General features: G+C 34.0%; 1 protein-coding gene across 1 annotated transcript in view; it reads left to right on the plus strand.

Moving 5' to 3' along the window:
- The window catches only part of MDGA2 (MAM domain containing glycosylphosphatidylinositol anchor 2), a 701,528-nt gene that overhangs the window by 448,179 nt on the left and 233,984 nt on the right, over positions 1-19,365 (plus strand). The window contains exons 8-9 of the mRNA XM_074236282.1: positions 13,262-13,555; positions 13,737-14,006. Of these exons, the coding sequence (XP_074092383.1) occupies positions 13,262-13,555; positions 13,737-14,006 (564 nt within the window). The remainder of the gene's footprint in view (positions 1-13,261; positions 13,556-13,736; positions 14,007-19,365) is intronic.

Raw genomic sequence — 19,365 nt, forward strand, 5'->3', positions numbered from 1 at the left:
GATATTATACATCTATAATAATCCACTACTTCTCTTCTTTAAATTAATAAAATTAGGGGCAGCTCCAGAGCACCAGAGTCAGGAGTACCTGAGTCCAAATCTGACCTTAGACACTTAAAAAAAATTATCTAGCTGTGTTACCTTAGGCAAGTCACTTAATCCATTGCCTTGCAAAAACAAAAAAAATTAAATTAATAAAAGTCCATCTTTATCCTGTTGAGGAAAGAAAATTATGCAAATGTCTTATAACAATATATAAGGAAAGCAAATTCCCTCAATGTCACTTGTTCTAAGATGTCTACACTGTTCTAAGGTTATTTCTTGAAATGGAATATCCAATTTTTTAAGTGAAAGTTTTAAGGTAGTTCAGTAATTTTTTTCAATTATTTCTTCCTGATCTGTTTTTCAGATTAATTGCTATTTTTTCCTATAAGATTTCCTACATTTTTTTAGGTTTTTTTTGTAAGGCAAACGGGGTTAAGTGGCTTGCCCAAGGCCACACAGCTAGGTAATTATTAAGTGTCTGAGACCGGATTTGAACCCAGGTACTCCTGACTCCAAGGCCGGTGTTTTATCCACTACGCCACCTAGCCACCCCTATTTCCTACATTTTCTATCTTTTCAATTGTTTGTGTGTTTTAACTTTTATTTGATCCATTCTTAATTTTCTGGAGTCTTATTATTAGGGTACCATTTTGTATTTTTTTTAAGGTGTTTGTTAAGGGGCGGCTAGGTGGTACAGTGGATAGAGCACCAACCCTCGAGTCAGGAGTACCTGAGTTCAAATCCGGCCTCAGACACTTAATAATTACCTAGCTGTGTGGCCTTGGGTAAGCCACTCAAATCCATTGCCTTGCAAAAAAAAAACAACCCTAAGATGTTTGTTAAGATATTTTCTTTTTTCCAAGTCTTTCTTCCATAGTTCTCATTTCAATTCTAACATCTTTAGGTCTTTATTAAACAGTTTTTCTAGGAATTCCAATTCTGGGCAATCTTTTTTTGACATTATTTTGGATGTATTTTTTTAAAAAAATCATTCTCTCTTCTTTGTTAGTCTATTGGGCATCCCTGGCATTATAAAAATCCTGTTGTTGTTTAATAATTTTTCTTTTTGAATATTCATTCTTTGCTCCTTTCTGGGAGTCTGAGTCTCAGATCATCTTGGATGGCACCCTCTCCTTTAATCTGGGACCTTTATTTCCTTTATGAGTCAAGTTCTAGATCTTCCACTTCCCTATTTGAAGAATCAGATCTTTTCAGGTCATTTTTTTTCTATTATATAAGTAGCCCAAAAGGAGAAAGAGGCATACATAGTCAAAACAAAGTAAAAAAGAAAAATGAAGCAGTTTAATGAAGGAGTGATTGAATTTGGGAGAGTATAAGAAAGAATTGAGTTCTGAATCTAAACAGGTCCATGTGGAAGGTGTTGCCAAATATGTAAAAAAATGTGCTGCATGAGCAGCCCCAGGAACATCAGACTACAGCAAAAATGATGACACTGAAAGGATAGTCATTTATCTTTGTCACAGGTCAGAAAGAAAAGCCCTGTTTTATGTTGATTAGGAGCCCTAATTAGGAGGGGAAGCACATTATTTGTCCTATAAGAAAGGCTGCCCTTCATCTTGGTGATATTAGAATTCTTTCACTTTTTATTTATACCTCCAGATTTCCTGGCTTCTTTCAATTCCAAGATAAAGTCTCATCTTTTGCAAGATTTTGCAAGATTCTCTTTATTTCTGGTCCCTTCCTTCCATTGATTATCTCTAATTCTAGCTTTGTTTGTATGTAATTTTTTTGCATGGTTTCTCCCCCCATCAGATTATGAGCAAAATTATTACAAGATAGGATTAGAACATAATGAGTATCTGGGGTGGCTAGGTGGTACAGTAGATAGAGCACCAGCCCTGGAATCAGGAGTACCTGACTTCAAATCCGGCCTCAGATACTTAATAATTGCCTAGCTGTGTTACCTTGGGCAAGCCAGTTAACCCCATTACCTTGAAAAAAAACTAAAAGAAAGAACATAATGAGTTTCTTGAAGTAGGGTAATTACAGAATAAAGAAAAAAAGTTTTCATTGGCCTTTATGCTTCTAATGGTGTTTTTCATAATACCTCATGCCTCTAGAAATAGTATTATCTCACTATGATCATTCTCCTCCCTCACTCCCCAACCCCTGGGGTCATTGTGTTCTTAAGAATGATATCTTGAAGATAACTTCAGTAACCTTGGTTTCAGATCTTTTGAGGACCTCATTTGATTATAAACCAACCCTGTAATAATCATTCTGGACTGAACCTGATTCAAACAAATATCTTATTTGTTTAGGTTCAAAATTGGTACAAAATGAGCCTTTTTGGGTTATTCAGTAATTAACAGAAAGGACTTTCCTTAATTCAGGTGGTCAAATGATTCAACCCTTATGCAGGAGAGTACCCCAGAATTGCTTGTGACTCCTTTGTACCCAGGTGATGAGAAATATTGCCAAGAGCCAAATATTTACAAGACACTAAGTCTTAAAGAAGGTATCAATACCTGTTAATGAAAAACTCATCTAATTTAGAGGTAGGAGTGTTGAAAGGAGTTTAGGATATTTTTTCTCTTAACCCAGCAATAAATATAATCCATTCATTATGTAACTAAGTCTTTTAAAATATTCCTAAAAAAGCAAATTTATCCAGATTGTATAAAATTCCAGTAATTTAAGTCTTACCTGGAGAGTGGAGAGAAGCAAAGAAAGCAAGAACATTTAGATTGAGAAAAACCAAAAAGATGTTGATTTAGCCAGGGTCACTTTATCATAGCTTTGTTTGAAAGTTTGTTTTTGAGTTCCTAACAGTGAGGTTACATAAGAACTATTATGAATTTGGCTTTCTCCAAAAATGAGGTGGCTTCTCTATTCTCATTACATTATATAATTATGTAAAATTCCAAAAAATAGCTGTAGTAAATAAAAAACATTGATAGACTTGTGAAAGTTTGAAATGGAATTGCGTAAATGACACTGTGTGACCCAAGATTTCCTACCTGGCACAACCCATCACAAGGTCAGAGTCTGACTAAAGATATAGTCAAGGTTCATAAATCTGATGTCTAAATTGAAGAAAGGTGAAGAAATTCTGCCGTCTTTAAAACAGAAGTAGACAAGCAGATCATAAAATTTTATGTTCCACAATTACTTGCTTTCTTGTTTCTTTATTTGACTTTCAAAGATGCATAGAGATTGAGTAAAGTTTAAATGACTGTGTCACCCCTTTAAAGTTTAAGAAGTTTTCTATCAATATGAAAATAGCTTGCAAGTTGTTAAAAGAAGGTTAGATATCAACAGAATGTTAATATAATAAAATACAAAGCTATACACAAGATTTGGAAAGATGTAAAATCAAATTAATTAGATTGACATTTTTCTTTCTAGTTTTTTGATTCCAATCTTTCCTGGCTTTCTTTCTACTAATCTAATGACTCCTCCTCCACTCTCTTGCTTGGTGGCATATTAGATATTATGACTTTGGATGATTTTGGGGTCAATTTATCCTGCTCTTATATTTAGTCTTACACCACCACTTGCCTGTTGATGACATCTTGAACTGGATGTCTGGTAGAAATCTCCAACTCAAAAGGTTTCAAAACTAGCTCATTATCTTTGCCAGTACAAACCCTCCACTATAATGAACTTCCCCATTGAAATCAAAGGTATCACTATTTTCCCCATTATTCATGTTCACAACCTAAACATCATCCTTAACTCTTCTCTGTGACTCACCCTACAATCCAATATTTGGGCAAATCTGGTCATTTCTACCTTTGTCATATCTCTTTATTTATATCCCATCCAATATCATTATCACCCTGATCCAGATCCTTGTCATTTCACATCTGAAATAAACTTCTGTTGGTATTCCTCTATCTAGTCTCTCTTCACTCCAGTCTACTCTCTACTCAGATGTAAAAGTCATTTTCTAAAGAATTGGTATGACCATAGTCTCCCCAATTGAATAAATTCCCATTACTTCACCAATCAAATAACACTCCTTTTTGAGTTTTGAGGACCTTTAAGGTCTAACATTTTCCTGCCTTCCCATTATTCTTTGCTACCTTCCAGATCCTCTCCGAATCAGTGACATTTTTTCCTGCTTTCTTTCAGACTTCATCACTTGTCTCCTTGTTTTCCTGATTTCCTTCAATATTAATTTCAAATTCCATCTTCCAAGAGAGATTTTCCAGTTTTCCTTCACCTCTATGTACTACTACTACTACTACTACTACTACCACTACTAATCTATCTATCTATCTATCTATCTATCTATCTATCTATCTATCTATCTATCTGTCTGTCTGTCTGTCTGTCTGTCTGTCTGTCTATCTAGCTATCTATCTATCCATCTATTATCTATCATCTATCTAGGGCATACATGATTGTTTGGAAACTATATTCTGGATTAAAATAGAAGTTCTTTGAGTACAGAAACCATGTTTTTTGCTTTGCTTTGTAGCCCCAATGCATAGCATGGTGTCTGGCACATAATAAACACTTCATAACTGTATGATGATTACTAAATGGTTTCAAATGTTGTATCACACATTGCAAAAATATGCAGATGCAAATTTTAAAAGCTGGTGAAAGAAAGCATCAAATATCCACAGGTCTCTTAAAAACTTAAGGACATTTCCCAAATTATAATGCTTTGGGTTTTCAAATCATAAAATTATTTAATTTAAATAAACTTTTAAAAAAGGTCAAACTTTTTATTATGTTATTTATCAAAGTTAAATTACAAATCTTTACATTAACTTAACACAAGTAAATTTTAGAAACTTATTTCTCAAAAGAATTGACTATGTTTTCTGACAAATATTTTTATTTCTGGATAGAATCTGAATGCAGTACAGATCTTTTCCAAATTATCAGATAGTATTTGGCAAGGGGTTAAGTGGTTTTATGAAATCAATTTCTGATATGATAACTATTGATGAAATAGTTGTTCAACTAACAAAAAATAAGTTGTACACCAATAAATTAAATTGATACAATGACCTAAGTATAACACATCTTTTATGACTTGTAATATTAGAAGAATTTCATAAGATTAAGGAAAGTTAAAATAATTTTTATCTTTTAATATGGGTAAGAGTTATAATATGTAAATATTGGGAAATCAAATTCTCTAATCTAGGCAATTCATTGAAAGTAGAGAAAAAATTTCATTTTCATACAGGACACTTTCATTGATTTTTATACAATTAGAGGCAGATTATTGGGCTAATTTGAATCTCTAGATCATTTGCCTTTCACTCTGTCATTGTAACTTGGGTATTTCAAAATTTAATATTCAACATTTTACCAGTCATGCAACTATACATTTTAACAGGAATACAGGATCTCTGTTGTAAAACATACTTAGTTCCCAACAGGAACGTGCACTCTTCGCAATTACATTCAACCATTAATAATATATTATGGAGAAATATAATACTATAAAGAAATAAATGTATGTTTATAACTTGAAGACAAGTAGTCAATACAGGGTTCAAGGGTATTCCTGTATCCTATAATCTGTCTTTGGAATAGTCAAAAGAGGAAAAAAGTACACAAAAGATGGCCTACATTTTAATTTTTGTTTTTTTTTATTTCTAACTAAAAACTTTTAGTGGATTTCATTCAAAGAAACTCACCCAGTAGCTCTCCCTCTAGGGCTATTTCTTAACTCACATTCACTGAATAGTCAGGGAGACTGACTATTTTTCCTCATAAATCTCTAGAAGTAACCCTGAGAACTTGAATGTTTCTTGTTGTGAATTCTGAGCTCATAAACCGTTTCTTTTCAGGAATTTGTCTGAACTTGCTCTCTCATGTAGGCTAGCCTATTTTAGAAATGATTGGTTTTGGCCTTGCTTCTTCTTTTAACCCTGTCAAATTTTAATCAATATTAGTTTGCTAAGTAGTGTTATTCTATTACATTTCGTCCAGTGACACCTATTTTGCTCTTTCTAAACAGATTAAGAATTTTTCAGAGTTTGCCATCCTTGATGAATCATATAATAGACTTGTCACCTGATAAAAATATGACTGTATAGAGAATCAAATTAGTAATTTAAATTGGTTGATTTTGTGTTTGATTGATTTAGTCTATCCTTATCCTTGTATTCCTCTTCAAATTTAACAGTTACTTTTCTTAGCAAATCTATTACAGTTTGATTAGAAAGTGCATAATTCCAACTCCTAGAGTGATCTCTAGTAACTTGAAAAGTTTCAGCATTATATTTTTTTGAATACCTCTTCCAATGCTTTGAACTAAATAGCCTGGAAGGAAAAGTCTGTGTAAAATGTTTCATAATTAGTCTATAGCAATTCAGTTACTTCCATATTCCTCAAAAGAATTATATAATTTTTATTAGTTATAATTCAATTATAATTCCATATTATTCATTTTGTAAAAGAAATGCAGACAAATTTTTTGTTTTTAAAAAGTATGTTTCAATCTGCATTCAGTGTTCATCAATTTTTCTCTCTGGAATGGGATAGCATTTTTCATTACCTTTTGGAATTAACTTGGATTATTGTCTTCATCCAAGTTGATAAATCTTTCATGATTAATTGTTCAGTCTTATGTTATTGTTGCTATGTGCAATATTGTCCTGCTTCTTCCCACTTCATTTTGCATCAGTTTGTGTAAATCTTCCCAGTTTTTTTGTCTTGAAAGCAGCTTGTTTGTCATTTCTTATAACAATAGTATTCTATCACATGCCACAATTTATTCAGTCATTCCTCAATTGATGGGAATCCACACAATTTCTAATTTGTTTCTATCACAAAACAACTTATATGTGTGTATGTATGTGCATGTCTATATATATTGATCTATATATATGTGTATATGTATGCATGTGTGCATATATAACTATATATATATATATATATATATATATATATGTATCTATCCCAAAAAGATCAAACAAAAGTGAAAGAACACACACACACACACACAAATATGCACACATATCCCTTCTCCTTTTATTTGACCTCTTTAGGAATTAGATCTAATAGCTATATTGCTAAGTCAAAGAATACATAGAACTTCGAAACTACTTGGTGGTAGTTCTATATTGTTGGATTAATTCACATTGCTATAAACAATGAATTAGTAAGGGGTGAAGTAGAAAAGCATTTAGTCAAGTTCTCCCCAAATCCCCCCACACAACTCTAAAAATAACACTTCAGATTAAATTCAGGAATGGCAGATCAACTCAAGATCTTGTGAAAAAAAATTTTCCAAGCCAAGACATCTTAGGAGTTGATAAGAAAGATCTATCTCCCTAGGCAGTGAAACCTGGAGTACAACACAGCCAGTGCAGCAATGTAGCATCAGCAGTGGGCCTTGGAGATAGCCACAGTGTCAGCAGAAGCTCTCAGTCCATGGAATATGGTGTGTGGGAGGGAACAACTTCTCAGAACAGGACTGAAAGTGACACTTTGTGGGCTTTAAGTTCAGGACCCTTTTGTATACACATTTATGGGTTGTAATGCCAGTGTCAAAAGGAGCAATTATAATGGTGATTATGGAAAACCAAAGGTCCTGATAGTAGTTCCAGTATGGAGAGGAGTGCTTCTGGTCCCTCACAGAGGAGGATTAGTCTCACATAAAAGACACAGGGGAGAACTAGGAATTATGGCTACAGGAGAGCAGAGGACTTAGGAATAATCCCAGGACCAGAGAGCAGTGACCACAATTATCCTTAGATCACATGATTTTTGAAGGTCCAAAAACCTATAAACTCTGAAAACTAGTTCTGAAAACAGTAGTAAATATAGGGTTGAAATTTTGGTCAGTTCATCTTCCACCCAGAAACTGAGTTCAATTTTAAAAATAAGATAAAATTAAGAGCTACACTAAGAATCTGAACATTAAAAAGATATGATGACAAAGAAGATGCAGGCAAAATCTCAGAAGAAAACAATGGCAAAACAGCTACAAGCAAACTTTTAAAGAAAAATGTAAAATTGGCACAAGTCCAAAAAAGAATTACTGAAAGATCTCAAAATGAATTTTAAAATTCAAATAAGAAATGTTGAGGAAAAAAATTTGGGAAAACAAATGACAGTCATATGAGAAAATTATTTTTAAAAGGGTCAATATCTTGGTTAATGTGACATAAAACAATCCTGAACAAAATAACAACTCATTAAGCAAAATTGACCAAATAGAAAAAAAGAGATACAAAAGATTCATTGAAGAAAAGAACTTTTATAGAAGTATAACTGGTCATGTGAAAAAAGGAATACATTAACTCGCTGAAGAAAATAATCTTTTAAAAATTAGAATTGGGTAAATGGAAGGTATTGGCTCCATGAGACAAAATATAAAAAAATGAAAAGGATGGAAAGAAAATAAAAGGAAATATGAGTTAATTTATTGGAAAAGCAAATAACCTGGAAATACATGGAGAGGTAATTTAAGAATTATCAAACTGCCTGAAAGCCAAGATCAAAAAAGAGACAAAACATCATATTTAAATAAATTAATGAGAAAAAATGGTCCTGATATCCTGGGGGTAAAATAAAAATTAGAAAAAATTCACCAGTGCCTCCTGAAAAAAATTCCAAAATGAAAACTCCCAGGAATATTATAGCCAGTTACAGAACTTTACCAAGGAGAAAATGTTGAAAGCAGCTAGAAAGGAATAATTCAAATAGCATGAAGCAAAAAAAAAATCAGAATCATATACGATTTAAGTGCTTTCATGATGAAGGGTCATAGACCTTGGTATATGATATTTCAGAAAATTGAAGAACTAAGATTATAAGCAAGAATAACCCTTTCATCAAAACCACTTCAGGAAAAAAAAATGGATATTTAATGAAATAAAGGAATTTCAAGAATTCCTGAAGAAAAGAGCAGAATTGAATAGAATATTTGACTTTCACATGCATGACTCAAGAGAAGCATAAAAAGGTAAACATGAAAAAGAACCCCTAATGATTATTATGGTCATATTCTTTGTTGTTTTGTTTGCTTATTTCCACACTTTGCTTTTTTATTCTGAACCTTATGTTAAACTTGGGCTTTTTTCTTGGCATGGATAGAGTGTCTCAAGCTTCAAGCTTTTTCACACTGCTGATTTCAGAGCTAATTTTGGGCAACATCTGGGGAAACTTTTATTGTTTCCAAGGTAGCATGCTAGGGAGAATTGTGGTCATTCTGCACCCTGGTCCTTACCCTGAAAGTATCCCTGATCCTTTGGGTTTGCAATCTATCCTGGTTGGTCCTCAGGTCCCATGACCCCTTGGAACTGAAAATGGATCTCAGGGTCCCTCACCTATTTTGACTGATAATAATACTGTCCCACAGGGCTTCTACCTTCTCTTATGGGAAACCTTTAAACTGACCTTTCCATCTCAGGATTCAGAGCTCCAAAGGCTGCTTCTGTTTCTGTCACCACTATACCTGATTCCACCACTGGTGTTTCATTCATATGGACTTCAAATCAGCTTCTTTTCCATCATCACAGATCTCTTTTTGATTTACCTAAATTGCTTTAGGCTGGAAGAATGCCTCACTCTGACCTTTTGTTGATGCTACCAATCCAGAAGTCACTTTGAGGTATTTTTTAAAGTTGTTTGGAAGGGAACTCATCTAAGTTCTTTTTCCTACTCTTTTTATCCAGAGGAATACAATTTGATAAACAAATGCTATTTTACAAAATTATTAGAGTTTTCTGCTTATGTTGGTGATTTCAAAGGGTCTTCCTGTTCTGATTATTCAAAGTGAGGAGTCAAAGAGCAAGGATAAGAAGTTGTTATTCCCTCTATAATATTTCCATAACAATAATTGAATTGAAAACTAATTTGTGAAAACTCTGTCTTTTAAATATGTGAAAGAGCCAACCTTTAGTCTAATTTAGCAATATTGATTAGATATCACATTGGGAAATTGGTACTTCTCACATAAATAACCTGCTGCAAACTGATGGAATCTTCAATCACTCAGCCTTCATTCACAAGCCCTAATATGTCACCTTGGAGGTTTTTACAGTTGTAGCTGGAAAGTGAATCAGGCACAGATGAGGGAATTTAAGATCTTCTTGTAGACTGCTGAATTGGGATAATGCTGGTTCACAGAAGTTGTTGGTATCTTGCATTAAAGCAAAATTAGAAATAAATGGCATTGCAGGGACCTTTTTCAAATCCTGAAAGTTTGTATAAGCAGTACATCTTAGAACCTTCAGAATATGCCTCATTTAAGGGTCCATAAGAGAAAAAGAGTAATTTATTGTTAAAGAAAATAGGAAGAAGGGGTGGAACAAGTTTTAATAATTTGATTTTCTGAGAAAAGAATACAAACATAAATGGAATACTATGGGGAGTGAAAATTAGATGAACCTCACTCATCTGAAGCAGATAAAGGATTGTTAGAGACACATATACACCCATACACCCATATATATTTATATGTATATGCACATATATATGATATATGAATATATCAAACTTAAGAAGGAAACAAGAGAGGTAGGAAGAAATAAAGTTATGAGGAAGAAATTATGAGGGATTAGTTAGTCACAAGCAGAGTCAACTCCCTGATTCTAAAGGAGAAATTTCAAAGAGTGGTAGGGAATAAAGAAAAACTAATAAGACTCAAAGGAATATCAGATTATTTCTTAGAAATTTACTAAACTGTTGAATATGCTATGATATATGAAAATACTGGAATATTATTGTACTGGAAAAGACTAAAGAAATTACTCTAAAGCAAGGAAGGGGAATATGAATTGAAACAGAAATATGGAGAAGTATGAATTGGTAGTGTGAAGTGAGCAAAGTCAGAATAATTTATCTGAGAAAAGAAAAAAAACTGAAAGATCTAAAAATTCTAATCAATGCAATATTTTATCCTGTAGTTTATTACTGACATAAATATGATGAACACAGGCACCATATTTTTGGATATGATTACTCTGGGTTCATTTTCTTTGATCATTCCTATTTGTTCCAAGAAATCCTTATTTCCCCCCCCCCCCTTTTTTCTATTTTTAATGGAAGTATAGGAGTTGGGAAAAAGAAAGGCTAGGCATAGTAATCCCTCTTCCCAAAAAGGGGGTATTGGACTTTTGTTTACAAGCAAACAGCATGGTAGGAAGTTTCTATATGAAAAGAGTTCCAATAGTCCTATTGGGAGGAAATGTAGCTGTTCTTACTCAAAGGAGAATGAGTCTAGTGTACTTGCTAAAAGATACATCTTCCCTTCAAGGTTCTAAAGGTATCCCTAAAAGTGATCCTAGGCATTCTAGTATATTATCTGCACTATTATCTGCTAGCAACAGGTATCCTAGTCCCATTTAGACAATTTATATTAATTAGATTTTATTATAAAAGGATTTTAATATAAAAATATCAAAATATCAAAAAATGCAAATTTCCCCTCCCAAACCCTTAGGGGTTCTCTCTGCTCTATAACTCTGGAGACATTAATATCTGTCTTAATACAATGTCTATACAGCATTGATTCCACTAAGTTGAAAACCAAATGTGCCATTTCTGCTAAATAAGCCCATTTCTCAGCTAAATCACTTGGCTGCAGACTCTAGCATGAGCTCTACTCCAAGATTTCCTGATGGCTCTGTCTCCCAACCTTTTGAAATTTCATATAAAATCAAAAAGCAAAGAACAAGTCCCATATTCATAAGCCATAAATTGACCTTGAAAAAGCAGGGCCCAAAGACCCTCCCTTTAGAGTATTCTGTCACTGGAAAGAAGTCAATCAGGAAGAAGTCACTTCAAAGAAAGGGTGATATTCTAGCTGCATACTACTTTTAAAATGTCTGTCCATTATAGCTATCCAGTCAGTCAAAAAGACTCCTCTTCACATGACTCTCTCACATCTCTAACAGCCCAGCCCATGTTCTTGGAGATGCTGAAGAGCATGCAAAGCATGTGCTCTACCACTGCACTACTTAGTTTCCACTCATATAAGTCAAGACATCATTCCATGATGTCATCGATCCCCTTCAAAAATGAAGAAACAGTAGCAAGGTCCCAGAAATGACTATAATGCCTTGGCAATATTGGTGTTGTTTATCTTTCATCCTCAAATAGGCTGGATGTCATCATGGGGGTGATTCTCTGACTTATATGTGAATTGGATTTATGTGAGACAGAATCATGCAGTCATCAGTCTCATTTTCTCCTCCAATATCATTGGAATATAGTATCAACACAAAAATCAAGAAAGCTGGTGACAACCCAGAATGTCTTAACATACCCAAAATCCAAGAAGAGCCTAAATTAATTATCACATTCATAAGGATTGCAGATATTACCTAGCCCCTGTTAACTATACATTATACATTATACTATAAATAGCATCTGTAGTTTTTATATATCGAGAAATATAAAATATCACGTAATAATTATATATCACATATTTTTCTTTCTATCATATAGTACATAATATGTATAGTGTAATCTGATATACTATAACTCATATTCTAACCAAAAAATTCTGGACTCTCTCTTTAATAAAGTCACACTTAAGAATATAAAAACATTTACAGAAAAATAAACATCATTTTCAGAAAAAAAATAACTTTTCAAAAATATATTTAAATAAAAATTAAAATTTTGACTGTGATACAATGGATCACTCACAAATTTCAAAATAAATACTTAAACAGAATTGAATAGTATCATCATCTATCTGCCTGATTTTTCTTTACTTATCTCTACCACTGTAGACTAGAGAAATAACACAATAGCTAATATATTCAGTAGATTCACTTTTAAACAAGTTTTAAATTTTTAAACATTAGATGAAAGGTCTTTAAAACAGAAACAAATAAAAATTTTCCCTATTTTCCCCAACATTTGATTTATTTTTGAATCTGTTTTTGAATGTGCCCAATTTCTCCTGGGATCAATTGATAAAAATACATAGACTACTATGAATATTATACAGAGTATTCTAAGAAGATACTTTTTATGTTCCTCGTGTCCTTACCAATTTAATGATTGGTTTAATATAATGATTGTAATTTATTTTTCCCAAAAGGTAATGTTACATCAAAGTATTTCTGAATTCTATCAAAGGATTCTTTTTTAGTTTTGATAGAGGTGTTTTATTAATTTTTCTATGTTGCTTAAAATTTTATTCATGGAATTGTGCTGCATTTCAATGTACAATTGACTTTACTTAAACTTTTCTATATTTTAATGAATTTATCAGTTAATAGTAATCTTCTAACCCTTTTTTCCTTTTTCCTCTGTCAAGTTCCACCCAATCTGACTGTTCCGCAGGAAAAATCACCTTTGGTGACCAGAGAAGGGGATACCATAGAACTACAATGCCAAGTGACTGGAAAACCCAAACCCATCATCCTCTGGACTAGAGCAGACAAAGAAGTTGCTATGCCAGATGGGTCAATGCAAATGGAAAGTTATGATGGAACACTGAGAATTGTGAATGTATCTAGGGAAATGTCAGGAATGTACAGATGTCAGACTAGCCAGTATAATGGATTTAACGTGACACCAAGGGAAGCATTGGTACAGCTCATTGTACAGTGTAAGTGAATGCCTTTTTTATGATTTGTCTCTTGGGGAAAATGGAAGAAAAAAGTAGCCACTTAAGTAAATGATTATTTTTTCTTCTATTGGGTTAACAATTTATATAGCAAAATAATTATTTCACTTGTAACTTGCTTGTAACAATGTCATGTCTTCTTTTAAATATCTGTTTTCCACAGATCCCCCTGCTGTGGAACCAGCATTCCTGGAGATAAGGCAAGGACAGGATCGAAGCGTTACAATGAGCTGCAGAGTGTTGAGAGCATATCCCATCCGAGTCCTGACCTATGAGTGGCGGTTAGGCAATAAGTTATTACGGATGGGTCAATTTGATTCACAGGAGTATACAGAGTACACACTGAAGGACCTATCCATTGAAAATTATGGGATTTACAATTGTAACATTATAAATGAAGCTGGAGCTGGGAGATGCAGCTATCTTGTTACAGGTAGGAATTCAAAGATATTTTCAGTGAATTAAAAAAAAACCCAGTACATAGGATATTTTGTTCCATGATAAGATGTGAATGAAAGCATTTATGACAATACATGCCCTAAGATAGTTTTGTTTTGTTTTGACTTAATTTCCAATTATTTACTTGTAAGATGAATCTGGCCCAGGAATTAAGACTTAAAAAAAAATCTCAATTCCAAAAGAGCTTGTAAGAACTTATTTTGAGGGGCAGCTAGGTGACACAGTGGATAAATCACTGGCCCTGGAGTCAGGAGTACCTGGGTTCAAATCTGGTCTCAGACACTTAATAATTACCTAGCTGTATGGCCACTTAACCCCATTTGCCTTGCAAAAACCTAAAAAAACTTATTTTGAATCTTTCCATAATATAGAAACAAATATTCATGGTGCTCATTTTATTTGAGTTAAAATACAAATTCATTTAAGAAAATGTTAAATTGATATATACCTTTCTTAGGATATTAAGTTAATTTTTAAATTGCCATTTACCTTTGATTGTATCACAAAGTTGAAATAAAATAATGAAGTTTCATATGCTAGCATTTTGGGTTTTAAAAGTTTTACTGATATGTTTGTTTTTATTTTAATTAATTTATTTATGAGAGGTCTTCTTTAACAAAGTAAAATAATTAAAACTAGCAAAGCAAAGATTGCATCTGAAAGTTCATAATGCATTCTGCATCAATAAAATCCCTGACAACTATTATTTTTTAATTAATGAAATAGCTGATAGAGTGCTGGACCTGGAGTCAAGAAGACCTGAGTTCACATCTGATTTTAGAGACTTACTAGCTCTGTTTGCCTCATTTGCTTTTTCTGTAAAATGGAATAATAGCAACACCTACCTCCTTGTTGTGAGAATCAGATCACAGTTCCTGTTACCAATTATTACTATTTTCATTACTGATATTGTTATTATTTCCATACCTCCCAGAATCTACTCCATTAAAGAAAAAAGAAAACAAATTCATTGAAACAAATAGGCATTGTCCTCCAAAACAAATTCCTTCAATGACTTCCTTGCTCCCTATCTGCCTGTCTCTCTCTCCACACTCTAAAACCATCACTTCTCTTTCATTGGATAGCATGTTTGATCATTGGTCTTAGAATCCATTTTAGTCATTGATTTTCTGATAGTTCTTCCAACTCCCAAAGTTATTCATTTTTATACTGTTGTTACTATATTCTTGTTTTCCTGTTTCTGCTCATTTCATTCATTATCATCTTAACATTGATAATGTACAACTTGTTCTTCTGCTTTTTTCCTACCCAGAAATAGGAAATGTATCAGTTCATATCATTCCCAAATCTTTTTTTATCATCAATTTCTTCATTTCTTTTTTTTTAGTCTTTCAACATTTTATTTGTTTTCAATTATATACAATAATAATATGTATCCATCATTTTTTGCAAGGCTCTGAATTCTACAATTTTCCCCCTCCTCCTTTCCCTCCCCCACCACAGAAGATTGTCTGACAGTCTCTACATTGTTTCTATGCCATACATTGATGCAAATTAAACATAAGAATAAACATAAACCCCTCCCCCCAGAAGATGAGAAGCCTCAGGAATATATATACATATATATATATATATATATATATATATATATATATATATAGAGAGAGAGAGAGAGAGAGAGAGAGAGAGAGAGAGAGAATTATACTTCAGTCTGTGTTCAGATTTCAATGGCTCTGTCTGTGGGGTGAGTTGCTTTCTTTATCATAAGTCCACCAGAGGAGTTGCTTTAATATTTTTCCCTCAGTTACAATTACTAGCTGTACCTCCACTCTATCTCTCCCCACTCTAACTTATTCTATTCTCTCTCCCCTTTCATCCTGGCCCTGTCCAAAAATATGTTGAATCTGAGTACCCTCTCCCTCGAGTTTCCCTCTCTTCTATCACCTATCCCCCCCCTTCCTTCCCACCATCCCCCCTCATCCCTATCCCTTTCCTCTCATCATTCTCCAGGGCAAGATAGATTACCTCACCCTATTATGTGTGTATGTCATTTCCTCCCTTAGCCATCTCCAATGAGACCGAAGACTCATTCATACCCCCTTGCCCTCCCCCCTCCACTCCATTGAAAAAGCTTTTTACTTGGCTATATATATACATATATATATATATGTATATATATATATATATATATATATATATATATGTATATATATATATATACACACACACACACACACACACACATATATATGTACACACATATCTATATCTATATCTATATCTATGTCTATGTCTATGTCTATGTCTATGTCTATGTCTATGTCTATGTCTATGTCTATATATACACTACTTCTAACAACTCTTATAAATGAGCAAGTTCATATGGGTTGTCAATATCTTCTTCCTGTGCAGGAGTACAAACAGTTCAACATCATCAAGTTCCTTATTGCTCATTGTTAGTCCCTCTCTTCCATTCCCTCTATGGTTCACCAGAATCCTGTATTTGGAGATCAAACTTACTGTTCAGCTCTGGCCATCTCAATAGAAAAGTCTGAAAGTCCCCTCTTTCATTGAAAATCCATCTTTTTCCCTGAAAGAGGATATTCAGTTTTACTGGGTAGTTGATTCTCGGTTGTAAACTAAAATCTTTTGCTTTCTGGAATATCATATTCCAATCCCTATGAGCCCTTAATGTAGATGCTGCCAGATCCTGTGTAATCCTGACTATGGAGCCTTGGTAGTTGAATTGTTTGTTTCTGGCAGCTTATAGAATTTTTTCTTTGATTTGGGAGTTTCAGAATTTGACCATAATATTCCTGGAAGTTTTTCTTTTGGAATCTCTTTCAGGGGGTGACTGGTGAATTCCCTCAAATTCTGTTTTACCCTCAGCTTCTAGGATCTCAGGGCAATTTTGACGTATTATTTCTTGAAAAATAGTCTAGGCTCTTCTCCTGGTCAGATAGCTCAATAATTTTTAAATTATTTCTTCTGGATCTGGTTTCAAGGTCAGTTGTTTTTCCAATGTGATATTTCACATTTTCTTCTAATTTTTGGCAGAGTTTTATTTCTTCCTTCTTTCTTACAAAGTAATATGCTTCCTTTAGTTCCATTTTGCATTTGAAGGAATTATTTTCTTCAGAGGGCTTTTTTATCTCTTTTTCCAGCTGGTCAATTCTGATCTTTAAGGCAATCTTTTCCTCATTTTCCTTTTGTTTTGATTTTTCCTTTAGGCCGAAACTGGTTTGTAACATATTATTTTCTTCAGTATTTTTTTGTATATCTTTCAACAAGCTTTTTATTTAGTTTTCATGATTTTTTTGCATTGTTCTCATTTCTCCTCAGAGTTTTTAATCCACCTGCCTTAATTGCTTTTCTTTTAATTTAAAGATTTTATTTATTTTGGGTTTTACAATCTTTCCTCCAATCTCACTTCCCTCCCCCCAGCCCCTCCACAGAAGTCTTTTTTTTTCAGGCTTTACATTGTTTCCATGTTGTACATTGATCCAAATTGAGTGTGATGAGAGAGAAATCATATCCTTAAGGAAGAAACATAAAGTATAAGAGATAAGAAGATCAGATAATAAGATAGCAGTTTTTTCCCTAAATTAAAGGGAATAGACCTTGAACTTTGTTCAAACTCTATGGTTCTTTATCTGGATACAGATGGTATTTTACATTGAAGACAGCCCCAAATTTTCCCTCATTGTTGCACTGATGAAATAAGTGTGTCCATCAAGGTTAATCATCACCTCCATTTTGCTGTTAGGGTGTACAGTGTTTTTTCTGCTTCTGCTCATCTCACTCATCATCATTTCATGCAAACCCCTCCAGGCATCCCTGAATTCCTGAACCTCCCAGTTTCTAATAGAACAATAGTGTTCCATGACATACATATACCACAGTTCGCTAAGCCATTCCCCAACTGAAGGACATTTACTTGATTTCCAATTCTTTGCCACAAAAGAGCTGCTATGAATATTTTTTGTACAAATGATTATTTTACCCTTTTTCATCATCTCCTCAGGGTATAGACCCAGCAGTGATATTGCTGGATCAAAGGGTATCAACACAATGTAATTGTGTTCCAGATTTCCCACAACCCTTCCAACAATCATCATTATCCTTTCTGGTCATATTGGCCATTCTGAAAGGTACGAAGTGGCACCTCAGAGAAACTTTAATTTGCATTTCTCTAATAAGTAATGATTTAGAGCAATTTTTCATATGACTATGGAATGCTTTGTTTTCCTCACTTGTAAATTGCCTTTGCATATCCTTTGACCATTTGTCAACTGGGAAATGGCTTTTTTTTAAAAAAAAACTATGACTCACTTCTCTGTATATTTCAGAAATGAGTCCTTTGTCAGAAACATTAGTTGTAAAGATTGTTTCACAGTTTACTACATTTCTTTTCATCTTGGTTGCAGTGGTTTTATCTGTGGAAAAGCTTTTCTTTTAATTTAATGTAATTGAAATCATCTTATTTGTTTTTAGTGATGTTCTTCATCTCTTCCTTAGTCATAAATGGGGCACCAGCCCCATTTTCCCTACAACCTCTCCCACCAAAATAATAATAATAAAAAATGTGCTTCAGTCTGTGTTCCAGCACCACAAGCTCTGTCATGTGTGGATCACATTCTTTATGATAAATCCATCACAAAAGTTACTTCCATATTTTTCCACTGTTGCCTTTGCTGATTGCAACTCCCTCTATTTGTACTTCTCCACTACCGTGTACTATATTTTCTCTCTCTTTTCACTCTGTCTCTGTTGTAGGGTAGCTGAGTGGCACAGCAGACAGATCCCCAGCCCTGGGGCCAAGAGGCCCTGAGCCCCCCTACCACCCCTTAGGCCCAGCATCCACCCGGCCCTATGGTCCCAGACAGGCCATACAATCCCAGACCCTTGCAAGAAGTAAAAAAGAACATGTGTTATATCTAACCACTCTCCTCCCATGGTCTATCCTCTCCTCCATCATTCTCATGCCCCCTTCTGTTGCGGTCCACTCTGGGCAGCCGACATCAGCCTAATTTACACAGCTATTTGGGGCGCACCACCAGACATGTCCTGCATGTTCAATAATGAAAGTCAGCCAGTGAGAGATAAGCAAGGAGTGTATTGCAGGTATATACTACATCTCTGACTCACATCATTGAGTAAGGGTATATATAAGCCTAGTCCCCCTGTATCAGCATTCCTCATCTCCAGGCACTGTGGAAGTGCATGCCACAAAAGGTGTGTATCCTAGAATATGTGGAATCTTCAACAAGATAAGGATGAAAGGCAGGAGAACAAAGAGAGAGAAGGACCAGAGCTCCTTCCTGAGTTCAGAGCACTCTGGTATGGACATTCCTGTTGTCCCAGGTCTCAAG

This window comes from Macrotis lagotis, chromosome 4 (genome assembly GCF_037893015.1).
Source record: "Macrotis lagotis isolate mMagLag1 chromosome 4, bilby.v1.9.chrom.fasta, whole genome shotgun sequence".
Classification (NCBI taxonomy): Eukaryota; Metazoa; Chordata; class Mammalia; order Peramelemorphia; family Peramelidae; genus Macrotis; species Macrotis lagotis.